Source organism: Lissotriton vulgaris, chromosome 7 (assembly GCF_964263255.1).
Source record: "Lissotriton vulgaris chromosome 7, aLisVul1.2, whole genome shotgun sequence".
NCBI classification, from domain to species: Eukaryota; Metazoa; Chordata; class Amphibia; order Caudata; family Salamandridae; genus Lissotriton; species Lissotriton vulgaris.
The window spans coordinates 675164359-675187370 of NC_141695.1; the positions used below are offsets into that span (position 1 = coordinate 675164359).

The 23012-nt window shown below is 42.2% G+C and overlaps 1 protein-coding gene across 2 annotated transcripts in view; it reads left to right on the forward strand.

The window, feature by feature from the left end:
- Nucleotides 1-23012, forward strand: part of SCPEP1 (serine carboxypeptidase 1) — a 218211-nt gene that overhangs the window by 109325 nt on the left and 85874 nt on the right. For both annotated transcript variants that reach the window (XM_086930880.1, XM_086930879.1), the window contains 2 exons: nt 5699-5810; nt 22367-22480. In XM_086930880.1, coding sequence (XP_086787006.1) covers nt 5699-5810; nt 22367-22480 — 226 coding nt within the window. The remainder of the gene's footprint in view (nt 1-5698; nt 5811-22366; nt 22481-23012) is intronic.

The following is a 23012-nucleotide window of genomic DNA, read 5'->3' on the forward strand; positions in this document are numbered from 1 at the left end:
AATACAGTACAATGGACACAGCAAGTAAGAACATCAACTTGCTCCTGAAACCTCTCAAATCATCTCATCGTGAGTGAAGAGACCTGTCATCAGTGAACATCACAGCCGTTCCTATACCTGGTGGTATAGCATGGGATACAACTGATTATGACATTTATGGCCCAGTCGAGCTGTTAAAGATTTCACACCAGTTTAAGGTTTCTTTGAGTGACTTTCTCACCCAGCACATTTTCTTATGATTGGGACTTTGAAACTCTTAATATCATGATGACCGATTTAGAAATGTCAGCTAAATTCACAAAACATGAATACTTAGAAGGTTCATCAGATTATGAACAAATGTATTGTTTTAATCATTATGGTCACCATTATTTGCACAAATCTGCAAACCCTAGAAATGTTTTTACTTCTAATCAATGGGAACATTGTCCAAAAGGCAGCTCAACATTTTATGAAAAGTTTCCATGCTTCTCAGGGTTTAATGTCACAAATCCAGAAACATTTTATTTCAAGAATGTAAATAAGACAGGAATGAAAAACATGCTGACCAATACTAAAAAATTTATTCTGCGAACTTTTATGCTCAGCTGTCTACATTAGGTTTTAACTTTTGGAAAGATAACATTGAGACAAACACTGTCTTGGGCACAAAAGACTGGCAGGTGCAAGGTTTAGAAGCCTTATTCAGAGCCTGCTTTATCCCTTAGCAAATAATGTTTTTAAATGACAACAAACATCTTGTTTTGGCTTGGCTAAGATAAAAGATTTATACAAACCGTCCATACCTAAGCCCACGCCTGACGGGAATAACACTGCAGATGAGGAGGTAGACGTAAAACAGATTTTACAACAGAACTAATCCTGATTGGAAAAAATTGTTAATCTGGTCCACAGGCACTAATAACTGTCAAGATAGATTCCTGAACCAAACACAAGGGTTCAAAGTAACTAGGCCAGATCCAAGATATTTCCAGAGACAACATCCAGGGATAGTTACAACATACAGTGTAGGAAAACTATGCCTTGAGTGGCTACAGAAATCCACACTTCCCGAAATTAAACAACATTTAACTTTACTTAAAGAAAGCGTTGACTTACAAGACCTCTTACTTGGTCCTCGTAAACAACGTCAAACGTTTCATATCCGCCGGTATATATTCTGCTTACAATGACGCATGGAAAGTCATGCGAATGGAAACTGCAGAAAAGATACAAGAAATTGATCGTATTAATTTAGAGAAAGCTCTCTCTGTAGTGGACAATGGGTTAACGACTGTCCTCAAGAATTTATTCTTTGGACAGCATTGTATCTTCTGCCATTGACATAATAGAGCAGGACTTGCTAATGTTACAACATGGCCAGTCTCAATTATGTTCTATACTGTTACAAAACTTCTGCTCAGGCTACGTGCCATGACGTCTAATCAACACCACGTCATTGTTTTCTGGTATTGTTTTCTGTATTTAACCTTACAGATAAACAAATCTCGTTGGCACAAAGAGGAGCAGACTATACGGTGCTGAGCATAGAAAAACTAGAAAGATTACCATTAAATGTTTCTGAGAAGCAAGTCGTGGAATGGATAATTCATGGCACCATCACGATACCACTGACGATTTTCCAGTTGCAGTATTGCTTAAAACACATACCAGCAGGCCTGTATGAAAGGTTGGGTAAAGGGTACATTAAGTCAACCTGGAATTTACCATACACACACAAATGTTGGAGTGGGGGAAAGGAGGTATTTCTTAGTGGTAACAATTGTAAGAACTCACTAAGCGGTACACTTTTGTGTCAAGGTATTAAATTACACTGAGCTTGCGAGGGTTCTTCAAATAACCTTTCTTGCCACCTGCACCGTTCACCAGCAGCAGCGATAGTTTTTAGGCAGTTATCCAATGGTAGCTACATAATGATGAATGATCACAGCTGTTGTGGCAGGAAATGCCTATCTAGTTAGTGTGTCAGCCAGGGTCCCTTGTTGTTTGCAGGTATTGTTTCCAAAAGGCAAGACAGACAGGGAGTCGGCGTTATGGCCTTCACTGAATATCTCTTCTATACGAATTGATACTTTAAGCAAAAAACTGTGCCACTGACCTTGTTCAGAGAAACGTATGATCTGCAAGTCGCAAGGACTTCTGCAGAGATACATGCCCTATTATCAACAAACTGCCCAATACATTTCGCAGAAATGTTCGGACGTATCTTAAACATGTCTGATACGATTGGTATTGCACATGTATTTAAGACGATTTTTTCGGGACTGTTGGCACCCTTTGAAGCAGTCCTTGGCATTTTTCCAAATTTCGATGCAGCCTGCCTCTCATTTTGGGACTCGTAGCAGGAATTCTATTTTCATTCGTTCTGCTCCGATATGGCAAGTCCAGTCACGAACGATACCCAGACTACCATGGAAGACGCTCTCCTAGCCATGTGGTACCGTGACAGCATTCTACAGATTCCTGGCTTGGCTCGTTTAAGAGATCTGAATACCACCTGGTTCCTTTCATTCAGACCAATCTGGCAAGATTGCATCTTACCTGTTCTACGATGCCTGCTTTGCGGAGAAGAATGCATGTTGGACATTTGTCTTACACTTCCATCAGTACTGTCATCGAATGTTGACGCCTTGCTAGGTCCTGTAACGACTCATGCATCGTTTTGCCCCCAACCGTTACCAATCCTGATGACTGCGTTCATTGAGGTCTCACCGGCAAGTCCAACTGAGGGTGAGCAACTGAGGGTGAGATACGTGGAACATGCACACAGGTACCACTTACTGCGAACATTGTTAATGCGACTAACGCTGACAGCGATGCTTCTCATCTGTGCACATTTGATCTACTAACTGAAGTAGTTCCACTTTCGCCTACTATGGTAGACAGTGACACCGAGAATAACATTTAAATCTTGAACACAGCGTTCCACGAACTCTGAAATCCGACCTTTGCTTTTTCAAAACAAACATTCTCAATTGGGAACTCTATTTTTCTATGATTCAATTTGAACTGTATCCAAAATAAAAAGAAAAATGTTCTGGAGCACAGTATAATATGCTTAAAGTAGATCTATTCTTAGAGAACAAGAATTCTTTTGAACACTCCCTAGAGGCAATATTTGGCCTTGTCCTCAAAACCAAAACAGTTCTGTATTATGCTAAGAGATGGTCTCAACCTTTTTCCTGTACTTAAGAGCCATTTCATAAATGTAATTTCGTGATTTGTTAGGTTAGCATTAATAATTTCATGCTATATATCATATATGTAAACACTTTTCTCAAATGCGTAAAGTTTATACTCATTTCGTGTACAGCCTTTTGAAATGCAAATCTTGTATTTTGGGTGGGACTGTAAACACATGCTTTAGATATGTTTCAGTACTTCTAATTTAGTAATGTTGAACTTAATAAAGTGGAGTGGGTGTTGTATATGAATTTAGGACCCTAGTGTAATTTTCCCGATTCATGCCAAAATATAGGTATAAATCACCATATCCTTACATAGGCATAGAAATCACAACCATATTTAGACTTAGCCCATGCAGTCCAAATACGGCATGGCTACTTCCACTAGTTCCGAAAATCCACAACGATTTCTTGGAGAAACCCGCCTTCAACCGTCAGGGACTTCCCCGTGCTTGAATATTAATTTATCCAAGAAATCAAGGAGTTTTCAAAGAACTGAGTCTTTGATGACGTTATTATGTCCAACCTTACGTCAATCTTGGTACCTTCATGGTAAAAATATGCCCACACTTGCCCAGGCAAACACACGGTGGTTCGGAGCAGTTCAACTATCTACCTACACAACACAGCTCGCTGCAGCAAGTGCTGAAGGAAGCCGACCCCTCCAGCAGACGCACTGAGAGACGCTGTCCTTTCTCCTGCTGAGAAATCCAGCTCCAGTGTTTCCAGGCTACCCTTGCGGGTTGCTGGGAAATTGAATCCTGAGAGAGAGATACAAGACCTCCTTCATTCTAAAACCAAGGTACGGAGCTGATTAGACTCTTAAAGAATTCTTGGAGAGATTCTTGGCAAGGAATACTAAACTTAAGCTACACCTCACTTACTTCTTCCCTCGTACTAGACCTAGCTTAGGTTCACCGGGGTATATGCGTATTTTAGAACCACCAGTTGAGTACTTTTAGTCATTATTTACTAATGTATGCATTTTATGTTATTTTATATGGCTTAGAAACCATACCATGCTTTTACAGTATTATTTTATAATACTCTTCATACTGTACGCATTGTACTTTGCAACCAGTATTACGATTGTAGCAGTTCATTTTTTATGCATGAGAAAGAAGACTGTTCAATAAATACCTTTCATTGAAAACGCCCGTGTCTCGCTATTTCTCTGCACCTCTGGTGAAACGAAGCATGCACGATTGACTGAGTGAAATATCTATCTATTGTTTCCGCGACTCTAGAGATACATTTCATATTCTTGGGAAACAAAGTTGTCATGTTTATGTGGTTGTCAGAAACTAATCCCTTCTTGTTTTTTCGAGAAAGATTCTAGTGATCTCTGAGCTAGCTGGCACTCACAATTAAGTCTAGTATATTCGATAGAGACCTAGTAGACCTCAGTCCTACGTCAAATCTATAGGATATATTATTCCAATGCGCAGAACCTATTGGGAATATAGGAACTACACTATATTCTAAATGAAAGTAAGTTGCTTTAGTTTTTTTGGAAGCGAGAGCTGGTACCAAGAAGTCTTCTTTTATTTTTTATTTGGCAATTTATTTCTTGTGTGAAGTTAGTACCCATGGTGTATCCAAGTGACTTGGTATTCAGGTATTTAATGGAAGCTGGGGTTCGCAGACGTCAAGGTCCATGTAATTGACCCAGGTTTGCACTATTTCTTATTTGTATTTTTTTGGCACATAAATGGAATTTTGTCATGGTAGGATTGAGCTTCAGGTAGGCAGCTGACAGTCTTTAAACTCATTTGGCAAAATCTCAGGAGCGGACTGCTTATTCTCCTTGTCATGAAGAGAATTATGAACATGGTCACTGACTCAGTAGCTGATCAGTCTGTACTGGGGTGTGCTGTATGAGATCTGCCTGGTCGTGTGAGAGGCACAGACCCTCTGCATGCAAAGATTAATCGTCCCTTATTTAGCCATTGGAATTGTGTATACACTGATTGCCTGCAGTACCTCCTAGAAGTTAGGAGGCAATAGAGGTGAGATGTTGTTGGAATTGTCGGAGTATTATATGGGTCAAACATCTAGCTGGCCACACATGACTCCTGGGATTTATTTTTTGTCCAGTGGGGGAGAGGGTGAGTTTATGGATATTTCCTTTCACTCATATGACCTTCCTATTTCACTTATTTTGTGTTGCCCTTTTATTTCTCCCCATTCTTTGATTGTGTTGGACTAACTTGTTGTTGAAGCTGCTTGTAAACCTTGTTGTAAGGAACACCATTACAGTGCTAACTCCTTCCTATATCTCTGCAGTCTGTATTTTTTATCTGCCTGCTCGTGTTGATGCAGTTTCTACTTTTCTGATTAAGTGTAATCTCTATTGCCTATTTTAAGCTCTGAATAAAGAACTACTATAAACAATTAGTAAAGTTGGATGCACCCTACAGAAAGTTGTTACATGGGTCCTGGACTTGCTTGTTTTTTATACCAGACATAGCTGACCTCTCCATAAATGTTGCCCAATTTGTTTGTTTTTTTAGAATACTGATGGAGTGAACTTTTATAATATTTTAACTAAAGACTCCCCAATGACCAAAGATGCTCTCAAATCTTTAATAGCCAAGGATTCTAAATTTGGAAACATTCATCTTGGTAAGTTGTCCAAAATAGGAAGACACTGATTTTATTGCTGAGGATTGAATGTTGTTTTTCTTTTAAGGTACAAATTGTCTGTAAAATTGTTTGCCAAAGGAAAATCTATATTTGCACAGGTGAAAGCTAGTTAAAAATTACTGATCTTAAAACGTGCCTCTATGACTCTGTTTGAAGAATGGGTATGAAACTTCCTCATTGGTTATTCGTGTTTGAACGCAAGTTGGATACTGTAACAGTTTGCATATTAGTCAATGTGACTTAGGAGTCTCAAAAGTTGATTTCATATAGTATTTCTTTCTTTCTCTGTGATGCAGCAGATGTTGGACAGAATGACTATGCTTAACAAAGTTAATGCTTGGTTCATCAAATTTAGATTTTTTGAGGGACTGTTTTGAACTCTTTTCATAAGTTTTTGAGAAACTACAAAAACCAACATTTATACTTTGGTACTTAGTTTTGTAACATGGCATTGTTTGCCTCTAACTTGTAAACCTATTTCTGACCTTAACCATGCATTGGTGCTGGTATGTACTACAGGGCAAACCAGTATTCAGTAATTGCTGATAGCATTTCTGTTTTCTACATAGGAAAGGCATTTTTGGGAGATTAATGCCCCTAATAACAAACCCACACAAACCTTTCCAAAAACTAAACGCGTTAACCAACCTTTGATTTTGGAAATTGGATGAAGATTGACAATGAGGGAGAGTGAGAAGGGTATCCAAAAGATGGAAGCTTTTATGAAATTCTCTTATGGAATTCTTGTAAAGTGAGAATTCCAAAACTGCTTTCCAGAACCCTTTTTCAGTGAGTACTAAAGAGGTACTCAGTACAAAATGCCACCAAAGGGCCACACCTTAGGCACATCGCTCAGTGTTATGCGATGTTTACTTCTTCTGCTTCACTTCGATTGACCTCTACTTCCCACGCATTATTTTGACAGCACTTGACTTTGCCTAGAAGTACAGCGTTGCAGGATCACTTTACCTATAGTATCCTGAAAATCATTTTTATGATGGGTATAATGTAGATTAGTGTTAAAAAGTCACTGAACTATCAGTAATTCATTTATATCAATATGGTTATATTATACAGGGTTTAGTTTAGTATTAAGGCAGGCTATGGTAAGAATAAATGTAACACGATATACGTTCATTTACTTTGAATACATTATTTAAATGGAATTAATTATATCGTTCTAGACCGCTATATATGCTACAATAAGTTTAGTATTTTATGAACTATTTAGATGGCTTAAAATAAGGTCACATTTTCTTCATTCTGGTTTAATTTAGGGTTGTGGTTAGCATTAACAATAAATTATACAATTTTAACGTAAAATATATATGTAATGTAATTTAGTTTGTTAATAAAGGTTACAATTCATGACATTTAATGCAAATAAATTACAAATAAGATTAATGGAAATGTAATTTAGATAATCTTTAGGGCTAGGGGATGATGTGAAGATTGGCTAAAGCTGTGCGGGGCTAAGTAAAACTAATTTTCGTGTTATAGATAAGTGGGAGAAGTAAATGTGGGGAAAGTAAAGACGTACAACCCTCTCTATTGGCATGTGAACCAATGCAAATTGAAGTAGTTTAGGTGCCATTGTTTAAGGAAGAAAAGAAGAAGAAATATAAACATAATGTGTCTGATATTTTGTGAAAGAATACATGCTGAAACTCAAGAACCAGCTCCCTTTTAAGACCACAGCCTAGACTTGACAGTAAGAAGAGGATGTTGCGGGAAACTAACAAGCTGTCATATTCTCACCACCTAACTGCATATAACATGCCATTCGTATCGCATGTGTAAGACTGACATGGGTCAGATGACTTTGGCCACGAGGCAATAGCATACCTACTTTTCTCAATTCATATTGCAGTTCCCAATTCATGCCATGGTTCTGGCCCTCTCGCTCTATGCCTGGCTCCTCAGCTGCTACTAATTGCAGACCAAGCAAACGTTTAAATCATAGTGTGGCATAATATTTGCAGGAACCTCTGTCTGGCAGATATCATTTACAATATCTAGGACCATGCTTTCACTGCAATATCCCTATTCTATTATCTGTATGGATTTCATTGTATAATGGTACCTCCTTGAAACATCCAGGTCTAAACCTATATCTTCATAAAGGATGAAGTTAATTTAAACTGGGCATGTCAACAAGCGCAGCAAAAATTGCAAGTTACCAGGCAAACAATATAAAAAGTATGCAATCTCCTGCAGTACCCCAAAATCATCCTAACTTTTGGGTGGTGGTGTGGGGGAGGGGGGGCTAAATGCTGGTTAGCTGCTAAAGAGTTATTTGTGATGACTGTGCAGGTTGAATTACAAACACATTGCATGACATCCAGTCGTGAAAATTATTAATTCTACAGTTATGTGGTTAATGCTGCTTTCCTTTCTCAGGCTACATCCTGTCATGTTTTTCATATAGCCTTCTTAAAACCAGATTCACCACAAATAGCCCCTCCGCCTCACTAAGTTTTGAGGTGTGGGCTTTGAAAATGTGAGACTGAGCCAACGGAAAGCCTAGTCCCATGCTAGGCTGATTAGATGCCCGATCTATTACAGAAATTAGAGAGACTGGCCTCATAAGGTATAGGAGACTGGAGGGTATCCACAAGGACTTTATTAGTAGGAGGGAGGAAGATGCGCATCAGCACTTTACTAGTGGGAGGCAAGAAGGAGTTAAGTCAGGCCAAGGGTTTCCTTGTGGTGTTGGGTGTTGCAAGGTCACTTTAGGGAGGGGCGTTGGGCCAGTGGTAGTTGGTAGGGTTGGTTGTCTTGTATTCTACGACAGCCTACATGTTTTTTCTGGATTTGGCTCAAGATAAGCACAGCTTTCGAAGATTATTACTATGCCACTTTGTCAAGTTATTGTTGATAACGTAACTTATGATTTTTATTTTTTCATTTAATATATTGACAGGAAGACTGGTGTATTCCGTTTTATTAAATTCACCTTTCAAAATAAAAAGATTTATAAAAAAAAAAAAATAAGTTATACTTTCTGCCTGAAGCTCCGGTTGGCTCATTAGCTTTAGTTTGCCTGGGCAGCACTACCTGCCAGTGCTTCACGTTGAGTAGAAGTGAAACTGCTTCTAAGCAGGAACAACGGTTTAGGCCTTTTGGCAGGATGGTCAGGGTGTGAGTTATGCTGCTCATCTTTTCTCAGGAAGGCCATTTGGGAGCATCCAGAAACGTCATTAAATTGAAAGGGACCAGGGTCAACTTGCTCATTCATAGTTTTATGTAAAATAAAATCTTGGGAAGAGGCCCCTTTATGATACAAGGGTACGCTCTAGCCATCCTGACTCCACTCACAGTGGGGGTGGGAACTGGTTCATGAAACTCTTTGAAGTGGATAGCAAGGCAGTGGCTCCTCATTACCCTAAACAGACTCTTAAATGGACCAAACGTTGCTCCCAGAGGAAGAAAGTTCCTGCCATATAAATTTTCCCTGAGAATAGTGCACTGTGCGATAGCTTGCAGTAAAGCATACAGGATGTGCTGAAAAATTGCGAAGGTTTTCCCTTTGGGAATGTTGTTTCCATTGGTCAGAGAATGAACTCTCACACTAACAAGTGGACTCAAGAAAAGTGTCACCGCACACATCTCCTCCGAACACCTGAAGACCAGTGGAAGAACTGAAAATAAAGAAGCCTGCGACTTGGGTGGAGACTTGATAGGTTAGATTGGCACTCACTTGCACTCAGGACTGAGAAGTGAATCCGCTGGCTTACCTCCTGTGTGGTTACAGGGAAACCACTGGGCGCTAGAGGCCATTAGATTGGCACTCACTTGCACTCAGGACTGAGAAGTGAATCCGCTGGCTTACCTCCCGTGTGGTTACAGGGAAACCACTGGGCGCTAGAGGCCATTCTTGAAAGTGAACAGGTGGCCAGTTACAAGTGGACCCTGCTGTTGGCCTCTGCTGGAGTCCTGCTTCCTAAATCCGATCGCTCAGGTCCTAGAAGCCATTAGGAGTGGCCAATAGGAGTTGCTCCAAAAAGACACAAAAGTTGGAGCTTTAGAATTTTTTGACCTCTGTTGGAATATGACTAAATACCAAGGCAATCCAACTAGGGCTTAACCATAGTAGACAAAAAAACAAGGGTTGTCCCTCTTGAGAGCTTTTTGTAGCACAAACTTAGACTTCAGTAGACCCTTGTGGCTTTAGTATCCTGCTTGGGTGTACCCTACAGATTACCAGCTTGTTCTGCTGTAGTTTTCAAAATTGCAAAAAAGAGCGCAAGTCCTAGTGTAGAAATCTTGACCCGTCCATTGACACTCCAGATATCTAACCGATGAGAGGAATCCTTTGGGTGTGAAATATACATTTTACTGCCTAACCAATAACCTCTTCAAGACTTTGTCCTAAGCATATTTGAGTTTGAGAGCACTTTGTCAGAGACAGGTTCAACCTTACCCAACTGTATGATTTCTACTTTCAGAAAAAAAGACTACATGTAAAGGTAAACATTTTTATTGGGTTGATTCAGTAGGCTTAACTGATCTTCGGTGCTTTGCTGCCAGCCTAAACTTGCAAACAGAGGCACCCATAACGCTCTACTGATTATAGGACCTTTTTAACTTTAGATGATTTATAGTTCCAGTTTTCCCTTTCATACATAATAAGCAAGTGGGGACACTGTTTTATTATTTTTTATGTCTTGATCATTGGCAGCCTCCAAAAATAAAAAGAACTAGTTGCATGGCCTTTTTCTCCAGAAGATTCTGCAACTCGCTTGTGGGAGGATAGATAACCGAGAGCACAATCATATGAGCCTTCTTGATTTTGTTCCCACCGATCCTTTGCTTTATTGTTTTGGTCTGAACAAAGTTATAAAGGCCAATACTACTGACCTTTTGACCGGTCTTCTGAGATGATCAAAGGAGCTTGGTAGCAGGTAATTCCAATTGACCACACCACACATGTGTCTTCTCCATTGCTGACACCTGGTCGAAGTTCAATCTCAAAGTCAATCTTCATAGAATTGGTATGAGAAATTGACTCAAATACTATGCTCTAGCTGTTTCAGCTTCCTGAGGTTACAGGCCATCAAGCCACACATTTCTCGTCCTCCTTTTCACAATTTTTTGTTCAGGAGGTTATCCTCCTATAATGCTTGCACTTTAACACATCAAGTCCACTGCAGAACCAGTCATTTAGTATAATAATCAGTTGTTACCCATTCAGAAGACCACACAAGTAACCCTACAAAATCAAAACGGTCCTTCAAGGTGTATGTTGTCTCCTTTTGTCATACATCACCAACATAAGTTCTGGTGACCAGGTGTGGCATTCCCTAAAAATATAAAACTGAAAGGTACCCTGAAGTTTCTCAGCCTAAGTACATGAACCTTATTCTGTATTATGGATAAAAAATCAGATGGTGATATAATTAGATTTGTTAGCAATTTTACATATCATCCTATGTGCCATGTCTCATTAGTAATGGCCATCCATAATGGCACCAGAAGTCTTACTCCATCACCACCAGTCATTGTAGAACAAAACCTTGCATTTGAAGTCGGACGAGTTTGTGACTCAAAACTTTTCATGAGATTTTTTTTATGTTGTTGGCGGACTGGAAAGGGTATGGTCCTGAAGGAAGTGACCCGAATCTGGTCACCCGGGTCACTCGCGACCTCCTCTTAGCCTTCCTAGAAATTAAGAGTTGGTGACGCAGTAGAGAATACAAACCAAGTTATTTTATTGTAAATGCGCTGCAGCGGAGCCTAGTCTGACCATTCTCCTGAGATGACTCCTGAGGGACTGCCTTTTTCCAGCATAAAGGTAACAGTTCTACATTTCTACAACTGGGCAGTGACACGGCCACTCTGTAACTTTCCACAGGGAGACAGCTTAAACAAAGGGGCAAACAAAAGATGAGTTAAGGGTCTGAGACCGGCACGCGCTATCTCTCTGGCAAGGTCATTCAGTCTGTGCTTGCAGTTGGAATAGTGGGAGCGAGCATCTATATATAGGGAAAGGTATGCGTTAAGGAACGACTTTCTCATACTTCAGTGAGGCCTAACCTTGGAGATGCAAATGCATCCCAGCAGGTTTCTGCTGAGGAAAGCAACATGAGACAGAAGCTTAGTTTCAATCATAGAGCAGAATGGCGGCTATTAAATAAAATGGCATCATGAACGCCAACTTAAAACAGCATAGGATACAAGCAATAGGGTAATGTGTTCGAGGCATGTGGGCTGCTGAATTCATATCTGTGCATAGATCGCCGCCTAGTGTTGGGTCCGGATGATTGCACATTGTTGTCCTGGAAGAGTCTTCGAAGTATCACGAGAAAGGTGGCTCCTCCCTCGGACTACAGTGCGCATGGGCATCCTCTCCATCCTTAGATTGTTTTTTTCCGCCATTGGGTTCGGATGCATTTTCCTGTACTCCAAGTTCGGAATCGAAATAAACTTCTCTAATAGGCCAAAAGGCCTTCGGATTCGTCGGTATTGTTTTCGTTCGGTACCGAAAAGCTTTATTCACAATCCACTTGCACTCCGGTCGTCGAATCGGGCCTTTAGGCCTTCTCAACGCCACGTGGACCGACGGTCGATAGAACAAAGTCCATTCAAATATTTCCCGCAGTGCAACTCAAAGTTCCCGCATACAGATAAGCATTGTGTATGCAACAAATGTTTATCACCAGATCATAATAAAGACAATTGCCTAGCTTGAGCGCAGTTCCGGTCCAAAAAGACGATCGGGAATCGGCGGGCGGCGAGGCAAGAAATGCAGAGATTGGCACCGGAGCCCGAGAATATCTTCGACGACGAGGAAGAACTAGTTGTTGTTGAAGATTCGGATCAAGAAGAGGATCAAGACTCCGAGCACGACTCTGAATATTATATCGACGAGGAAGTACAAATTGTCGAGGTCGACGAATACGACCAAGACATCGTAGCTGTCGAAGACGACTCCGATGACAACGGAGGGCGAACCGTGAGTACAACGCCCCACACAGACACTACACCAATATCAGAGACTCTGGTCGAGGCATCGCCAACAGGCCTTAGCCAAGATCTAAACACTGATTCTATAGCCCCGCAATACAGCCCGGCTAAGAATATACAAAAAGAGCCTTCTGACACACGTAATCCAAGACCGGTTCAAACGAAACCGAAAGTCATCGACACGACTGTCTTCGGACCGAACGTCGTCGAACTGAAGGTGATGAACACGAAGGGCGCCAAGCCGAAGGCCAGCGTTCCATATAAACCTTCGAAACCAAGGGCCGTCGACTCGAACAAATCTAGTTCGACAGCCGAAAAGGGACAACAGGTTGTCTACGAAAGCAAAAGGGCTACTCCCAAGGCGGTCGTCGACCCGAAAGCGAAACCGAAGTTAGACCAACCAAGAACGGTCGAGCCGAAGCCCATCGATCAAAAGAAGGGCGTTGAGCCGAGGCCACAGGCTCCGAGAACACCTCTACAGCCAAACAAGCCAGGACACCCGATAAAGGTTATCGAACAAACAAAACCAAGCGGTCCAAAAAAAGTGGTGTAAACTGAGAAATACGTCGCACCGACAACCTGTCGGACAGACACTGCCCATAAAGCCTCAAAAGCTGATCCAGGCACCAAAAACAGTCGAACCGAAAAAAGGCTTCGAACAGAAGACGGTCAAACCTAAAACATTGTCGCCAAAGCAAAAGACTGTGGAAGAGGAGATCATCCATCCAGACCCCTCTACAGAAGATCAGGCTAAACTGTATATTGACCCAAATACTGGGAAAGTGACTGTTTACAAAAGGAACAAAAGACCAGTGCCTGCTGAAGACTTTTCTAATATTCCACTCACAAAGAAAAGAGACTGTGCAACCTCTCCTATTCTTTTCAAGCCTATCTCTCCAGCTATGCATACTACTCCATATGCACCATACTCACCTACACGCTCTGACTACAACCCAGATGTAGATCATGACACAGATGTTGGTTTTGGATATCCACAAAACCCAAACGTAGACCCCAACTCACAACCATGGGGGGGGATGACCCAGACCTTGATGAGGCTCAAACCATTATAGACACACCTGCATACCCAGCTAAGCCATCCCCTACAGAAGACACGGTGGCATTCAACTCATTAATAGATAGAGCAGCGCTCTACCATAATGTAGACATGCATGCAGATCCGATAGAGGAAGATGTTCTGTTTGATACTCTTGCAACATCAGAAAAAAGTGTCAAAACACTTCCCATGTTAAAAGGGGTCCTAAAGCACGCAAATGACATATTCAAAGACACTGCTAGGGCACGTGTCCTCAACCCTAGAATTGAGAAAAAGTATAGGGTTGCACCATTAGACCCTACTTACATCAGGGGACAACTGCCTCTAAACTCATTGGTGGTCTCCAATGCACGAAAGCGTGCTAATTCTCAAACTACTGGAGAGGCTCCTCCTCCTGATAAGGAGTAAAAGATTTTAGAAGCATCAGGCAAAAGAGTAGCTGCTCAAGCAGCAAACTCATGGAGAATTGCCAATACTCAAGCCTTGTTGGCTAGGTATGACAGAGCGCACTATGACAGTTTAGAAACACTTCAACACTTACCTGAGCCTTTTAAATAGCAAGCCCATGAACTTGTACAGGAGGGAAAGTTCATTACCAATGCCTCCATTAAGTGTGCTCTAGACGCGGCAGACACAGCTGCCAGATCTATCAACACAAGCGTACTGCTTAGGAGACACGCATGGCTTCGCATATCTGGATTTAAGAGTGAGGTCCAGAACACAATTCTTAACCAGCCAATCAATCCAGATTTTTTGTTTGGTCCAGCAGTTGACTCAATTCTGGACAAAATGAAAAAGGATACAGAGACTGCAAAGTCAATGGGGGCTCTTCATTCCCAACAACACAGAGGCTCCTTTCGTCGTTCCAACTACAGAGGAGGAGCGCGAGGTAACACATCGCAGCAATCCTCAACATACAAAAGTAATACGCAATCCACATACAATAAAAACACAAATCGTGGTGGATACCGAGGAAATAGTAACAAGGGCAGAGGTCGTGGAGGCAATGCCAATAGATCCTCCACGAATACCAAACAGTGACTTCTTGGCACTCCCCCCAGACCATACAACACCGGTCGGGGGAAGACTACAACAGTTCCTACCAGTCTGGCTAAACATCACTACAGACAAGTGGGTCAGGCAAATTATCCAACATAGATATTGCCTAGAACTCACATCCACACCACCCAACATACCAACCCTACACCGTCCAATGTCAAAGGAACATATAACATTATTGCAGCTGGAGGTAATCAGTATGCTGCAAAAGGGGGCCATGGAACCAGTCCCATTAAAATATCAAGGAACAGGAGTATACTCACTATACTTCCTCATTCCCAAAAAGGACGGGTCTCTCAGACCAATATTGGACCTCAGGCCCCTCAACCAGTACATTTTATCAGAACATTTTCACATGCTCACTCTGCGACAAGTCTTACCACTGCTGCAGCAGGGACACTTCCTAGCAACCCTAGACCTCAAAGACGCATACTTACATATACCTGTACACCCTGCTCACAGAAAGTATCTCAGCTTTACAATTCAAGGACAACACTACCAGTTCAAAGTCCTACCATTCGGTGTAACAACAGCTCCACGGGTGTTCACAAAATGCCTAGCAACAGTGCCGGCGCATCTCAGGAGACAACACATTCATGTGTACCCATAGCTAGACGATTGGCTAATACAAGTGCCATCGGCCCAGCAATGTGCCAGCCACATGTCAAAGACCATTCATCTCATGCACAGTCTAGGTTTCTCGCGGAACTACCCAAAGTCACACCTACAACACTCCGACGTACAACAGTACCTGGGAGCTACAGTAGATACACTAGCAGCAAAAGCATATCCAAACACTGCACGTATCAACGGAATGCAAACATTAATCCAAAGGTTCAAATCACAACACTCATTGCCAGCTCGAGTGTTTATGCAACTAATAGGCATGATGGCCTCGTGCATATTCATAGTCCCTCATGCCAGACTACACATGTGTCCGCTACAGGAGTGCCTAGCAAGGCAATGGAACCAGGCTCAGGGACAATTAAAAGACCTAGTGTTGGTGACCAGTCGGGCATACAACTCTCTGCATTGGTGGAATCCACAAAACCTTTGCAAAGGACGACTGTTCCAGGAGCCTGTCCCACAAATAGTGATGACGGTGGACGCATCCCTGCTAGGCTGGGGAGCCCATGTCCTGCATTACACAGTACAGGGTCTATGGACTATAAAACAGAAAAAGATGCACATCAACCTACTAGAGTTGATGGCGGTCTTTCTAGCACTAAAAGCGTTCAAGAAACACTTATGCAACAAAACTGTGTTGATCCGGACGGACAACACGACAGCTATGTATTATATTCAAAAACAGGGAGGAACACATTCCCCACAACTATCGCATCTAGCTCGGAGTGTGTGGAAATGGGCCATTCAAAGGAACATGTTTCTCATGGCAGAACACCTCCCAGGCAAGGACAATCAAATAGCCGACCTGCTCAGCAGGCACAGTCAACAGATGCACGAGTGGGAGATTAACCCCAATGTGCTCCAAACATTCTTCCGGAAGTGGGAACAACCGGAGATCGATCTGTTCGCCACAAGCGAAAACGCAAAATGCCAGCACATTGCCGCCAGGTTCCCACATCCGCAGTCGCAGGGCAATGCGATATGGATGAACTGGTCAAGCAAATTTGCGTCCGCTTTTCCCCCAGCTCCATTAATACCGCTAGTGGCACGCAAAATGCGCCAACATTTGCTGACGCTAATCCTAGTTGCTCCCACATGGGCGAGGCAACCATGGTACACCACGTTCCTAGAACTGTCAGTGGTGCCTCATCAAAGACTGCGACTCACACCCACTCTTCTAACTCGGAGCCATGGAGAAATCCAACACCCAGATCCGCAACAGCTGAACCTGGCGATCTGGCTCCTGAAATCCTAGAATTTGGATACCTGAAATTGCCTCCAGACTGCATGAATATTATCAAAGAGGCAAGAAAACCCACTACCAGGGCATGTTATGCAGCGAAGTGGAAACGTTTCGTCATTTACTGCAGTAACAACAATATAAACCCATTAGATGCTTCTACACAGAACATCATTTGCTATCTCTTGCACCTACAACGTTGCAATTCAGCCTACTCATCCATCAAGATACATTTAGCTGCGTTGGCAGCATATCTCCAAAACAGGGAACACCTTTCACTGTTTACAGTGCCAGCAATTAAAGCATTTATGGAGGGACTTAAACGAGTAATTCCCCCAAAGCACCCACCTTCACCAGTCTGGAATCTAAATATCGTTTTAACCAGACTTATGGGACCACCTTTTGAACCACTACACTCATTCGAACTACAATTTCTTACTTGGAAGGTGGCTTTCCTTATTGCCATTACTTCACTTAGAAGAGTTAGTGAGCTGCAAGCCCTAACTATTCAAGAGCCATTCATTCAAGTTCATGCGAATCGAGTAGTTCTCAGAACAAACCCTAAATTCATGCCGAAAGTGGTATCCCATTTTCATATAAATCAAACAATAGAACTGCCAGTGTTCTTTCAAAATCCACAAACTGTTGCTGGAATGGCCTTGCATACTCTAGATGTCAAGAGAGCTCTGCTATACTATATAGATAGAACTAAGGCATTTCGAAAGACAAAACAGTTGTTTGTTGCTTTCTCACTGCAACACAAAGGCAACCCTATTTCAAAATCAGGTATAGCCAGATGGATCGTTAAGTGCATTCAGATATGTTATTTAAAGGCAAAACGCACCTTAACAGTTCCCCCTAGGGCGCATACTACACGCAAACTAGGGGCATCCATGGCTTTCCTAGGAAATATTCCTTTACACGAAATTTGTAGAGCAGCCACATGGTCAACCATACATACATTTACCAAATACTATTGTGTAGATGTACATTCCAAACTACAATCTGCTGTAGGACAGGCTGTTCTCAAAACTCTTTATCAGACTGCTGCAGCTGGCACGGGCAACCACCGCTAGGGGAGATACTGCTATACATTCTATGCACAGATATGAATTCAGCAGCCCACATGCTTCGAACTGAATATGCTACTTACCAGTATGCATCTGTTCTTGGCATGTAGGGCTGCTGACATTCATATCGCCCACCCGCCTCCCCAGTGCCTGTCGCAGCTGTAGCATTCACTCTTTGCATGGCCATCTCTTACTGTACTATACTCCATCTCTGCCACAATGGCAAAAAACAATCTAAGGATGGAGAGGATGCTCATACGCACTGTAGTCCGAGGGAGGAGCCACCGATCTCGTGATACTTCGAAGACTCTTCCAGGACAACAATGTGCAATCATCCGGACCCAACACTAGGCGGCGATCTATGCTCAGCAGCCCTACATGCCAAGAACAGATGCATACTGGTAAGTAGCATATTCCTTTCAATTCTAAGAGTCCAGTGGAAAGTTCTTGAGAGACTGCCACCCTTTTCATCCTCCGAGACCAATAGGCCAATTCCATTGTCGAAGCCCTCAAAAACTGAAACTTGTGCTAGGGACCCTGGGAGGGTTCTACTATCGGGCTGCTCCTATCGCCAAGTACGAGCATTCTTGTGTGGGCTAGTACTAGTTTTCCTATTGGTCCACCTTTCATTTTCCGCAACCTGTGGGTACCAGGAAAGTACATCGAAGAAGATGCTGGACGCCCATAATCTCAGCTACATACCTTGTTTAGGACCATCTGGCTTTGCCTGTTGTAATTCTAAATGTTTTATTTATTGCCTGATAATAAAATTAATTTTTGTTTCATGAAGTAAGACAGTCTGGACTCTCAGGTTAGTATTCTTTGTGTCACCCGGATTCTGAGGTTCTAGGGCCCTCCTGGGCAACTGTTTTCCCTTGCTACCCTGTGAGACTCAAGTGCCTGAGGGGGGAGTCTCTTGGTTTTCTGTTTTGGAGTGTACCAGTATTGTGCTCCAGAACATTAGTGGTAAAGAACATTACAAATGCAGGGTAATGCATGGACTGCCTCATGGCCCCAACTAAAGGTACAACCTGGTTGTGCCATCTCCTGGTTCGAGGGCGTATGTTTGTGACTACTATTACTACTCAAAATGTACTCCAGGTTCTCAAAGGTATATATTCCTTACTCTGTGCTCTGTTCAAGGCCAATCTCTGCAGAAATCAGAATCCTGTTATTGTAGGGGAGGTTTTACATTTGTCCGTGTGTTGATGACTGGTCTTGTTTCTCCTTGCGTTCTAACTTGTACTTCATCAGAAGGGTAGCTTGACAGGGTCGATGACGGTGGATGACCTCGGTCTTTTCAGGAAAGGTGCAATTATCACTTATCATGCCTAAATGGATAGTTTCCCAAAGCACATAGGCGAAATGACTGCACACTTGATGAAACCCACTGCCTTCATACGATGATCTTACTAGGCATGGCCAAAATTCCAGAAACTGAGCACTTGTTATGGCTGTTGCTACCTCTCGCCTTTTATGCTCCTGTTTTCAGGATGAGAGGCCACAGACCTCTTCAGCGAAATGCCAGTTAAATGGTGCATGAAACGTATATAGGGTCTGTGTGGTTCCATCCTCGGAATGTGCAAGGCAGGTGGTGGCTCTGCTGTGGTGCAACTCTCATCGGTAAACCAAGATGCCTGTCTAGGGCCGGACTGGGTATCCACAGCAGCTCTGACAAAATTTGTCTGACAAGCCCCTGTACGGTGCATAGCGAGTAAGCGAGACTGAGCACTACAATGGAGGGGTTATGGGGGGTGGATGTTAGGGTACTCCCCCGCCCCACAAGATATTCTGCCAAAAATGGTGCATTCTAAAATACTTTTTTCATTATATACTTCATTGTACTGGCTTTTAAAGCATAGTAAATTATGACCTTACAGTGCACCAGGATACCCAATCGTACTCCGACATTGTTACACAAACACAAAAAAATAACATGTCAAGCATGAAACGTGAATGTAAATATAACATAATTGCACATATTAACTGTTAAGCATAGCCAAGAAGTTGAAAACACAGTGACTGACTATTTCGAGAGATGTTCGCATCCTCCAACCCAATAAGCAGCATGACCGGCTTTAGCGCTGGTGGCGCCCTGTGCAACAATATTTTTCTGCTCCCCCCGCTCCAATTGCCTCCTCCTCCACAGATGCCCTCACTATTACTCTTTAATAGTGTCCCTCTTCAGTCTGTAACCCTGTCTCACATGTATATAACTGTTTTCTAGTGCCTCTCATACCAGTGAAGGATGTTGAAGCACTTTAGCACTTTACATCATACACACATAGAGACAATGGAATCCTACATGTGTAATCAGTGTATGGAAAATGTTCAATTAGATTAAGGTGACTGCATCCATATTGGTAGGCATTTTTTAAGAGTGCTTGGTCTCAAGGAGCACAAACTCCGTTTTCAAAACGTGACACAGTGGTTAGAGTTGGCTTTACTAATAATAATTGTATTTCTATCCAAAGATTTTTTTTAGCAACATTATGGTAATGAAAGACCAATATAACTTTCTAACCTGTATCATGCAGGTTGCATGAAGTTCTTTGGCAGTTTAGCTCACTGTGCTATATTACGATTGTAACTTATTAACTACAATTAACAAAATAATCTCTGACAAAAGCAGTAACCCACTGAGCTATCCACATAAAATACAGTTCTTTGCTACTTTAGATGAGTTCAAACTAGCACTAGACAAAACTCCTGTCCTTCTCCAGCAGGAATAATGATCACAAGCGTTATCTTGACCTTTTTATTGTTGCCTCAAAACTGCCGGATATATAAAGAACTATGCGGGGGGTAAAACTCCATGCTGCCCCAGCTCGGTGATTAACCGGTCCTCGGGAACAAAATCTGACCCCATCCTTTCAGCCTCCCGGGAAGCGCCTAATGCCCAGTACGACGAGTCCAGAGTTGGGCGGGACAGCTGAGCTCCTATCATAGTGGATGCTCAGCAGACCCAATGTTCTTGTAATCCCTCTATGGTACACTGCCTCTGCACCACAGGAAACACAAGCAGACAGCGAAAGGTTCTGGATCAGCTCTCGGACTGGCCTTGGGCGTCCTCTATCCCTCTCGAGTGGATAGAGCCACCAGCATCTTCAGGCGAAGCAGAGGAATTGATGCTACTTGATGTTAGATTTAAGGGAATAGGGGTAAAAAGGTGATTATGCACTGCAGACATAATAGAGGTCCAGTTTCTCAGTGTGAAGCACACCATTGTGCCCAGAAACATTGAAACGATCACTGACCATCATGTGAGATTTGGAAACTTCCACAGCAATCTATGAAGAACAGTCTGAATTGGTGTAAATCAATATTACTGATACTAAACCCTCACAAACTCCCTCTTCCAGTAGTACTTTACTCCATCGTTGGTACAGAAGTGTTGTCCAGACTAATCCGGGGTGAAGTATGTTATGTAAAGCTCTATTGGCTGTATTGGTCGTACGTTGTAGGTTAACTGCTCAGTAATCTGGGTGATGTAAACTGAACAGTCAGGTTCTAGTTAATGTGGTATTTCCTGCTGATGCAAGAAATTCAAGTGGTTGAGCTTAATGCCTGCCTCTGGCCCGGATACAGAATTGATAGAAGACACATTTCAGAAGATTACATGAGCTTTAAGGGAAAGTGCAGAAGCCTATGGCCTTTGATGTGCACGACGTTTTGACATTGCATGCTATTCGAGTATGCATTTGGCTCTGCATGCTCTTATGGCGTCCTATGGATTAAATCCTCTGTATTCTGTGGGTTAGTAGTTGTTTCAAAGCGTTCTATGAATGACGAGCAATCCTATGTCTATGAGGCAAAAATTGATGTGTTTGCTAGCCAAAGATGGAATGCCATCTCATCTTTGGAATCCGATAGTCATTTGTTGAAATCTAGTTTCAGCAAAAAATGCCACAAAAGCCAGTTCTAAATGTGTGACTAATAACTGCAAAGCTAAATTGCATCTGTTCAATCATGAATCTAGAATGTATAAAATATATAAATATTCAACACAGAACAAACTTTTGTTACTGAAATATTTAATATTTTCTACTTCTTATTACAAACAACCAGCACATAGGTATTCTCGACTGTATAAAAAAAATACCCTGTTTTAAATGCTTTACTTGTTCTGTTTTTCTAATTTCAGAAGGATATCCTCTAGCTCAAGAGACCCTTGTAACCATTCAGACACAGGGATGGTACAGTAGTTTTCCACCAAGATCGCCAAATTTAATCATTTATATTTGTTAGTACAGTTGATCCTAGTCCTACTTTGGTATGCTTTGAGTGAGGGCACTGGGATTGCACTGGCTTAATATTGCCTGCAATAGAAAGAAAACCTGCTTCGTTCATAGTGCAAAACATTTGTACACTGTCCTTCACCATTTCTCAGTTTGCAAGGCTGAGAGAACCCACATTTTTTAATGTGCACTGTTGCCCCTGTCATTAGTACTGTTGTCAAACAATCTTGTTGTAAGCATACTGAACTTGCTGATTGTGTTCTCCCCTCCTTTTTCAGCCAAACTTTACCATCGCCACGTAAAACCTCTCCACAGGGGTGATTTGTCTGCGCTGATGAATGGCCCGGTAAAGAAGAAACTGCATATAATCCCAGACTTCGTCACATGGGGAGGTATGTTAGTTATCTGTTTTGTTCTTGGTAAAAAGTGCAGAAGAGAAGACTTGCAGGTATATATGGGATGGGGTTTAGCTAGCATAAGCTTGGGTAACAATCAGTGAAGGGATGTTTCAGAATCGTGCACAAACGGAGGGGGTGGGTTCCACTAGCTAGGACTGGGAGATAAGTGGAGCTCAGTGTTCCCTATGGTTAGTGGAAGAAGTGCTCCTTCCAGAGGTTCATTTTACAGCTCTTGTTGGAAAAGGAGAGGTAAAGCAGCAAGCATGAAGTGATGTTCTGAGCCATTGTATGAATCTTGTTGACTCTACTTCAGGAACAAAACGCAATAATGTTTTATGCCAGGTACAATGGAGAGAAATTAGCCTTTTTAGAGCTAATAGCATGATCATTTGATGCTGGTCTGAAGGAATATGGAGAGTAGTTCATTGAGAGTTAGTCGTATTGCCATATCGCGTTAGACCTTCAAACAGTTGAGCAGCTGTCTCACTGCATCCTTTAATAAGGCTGGGTGGGTACTAGGTTCACC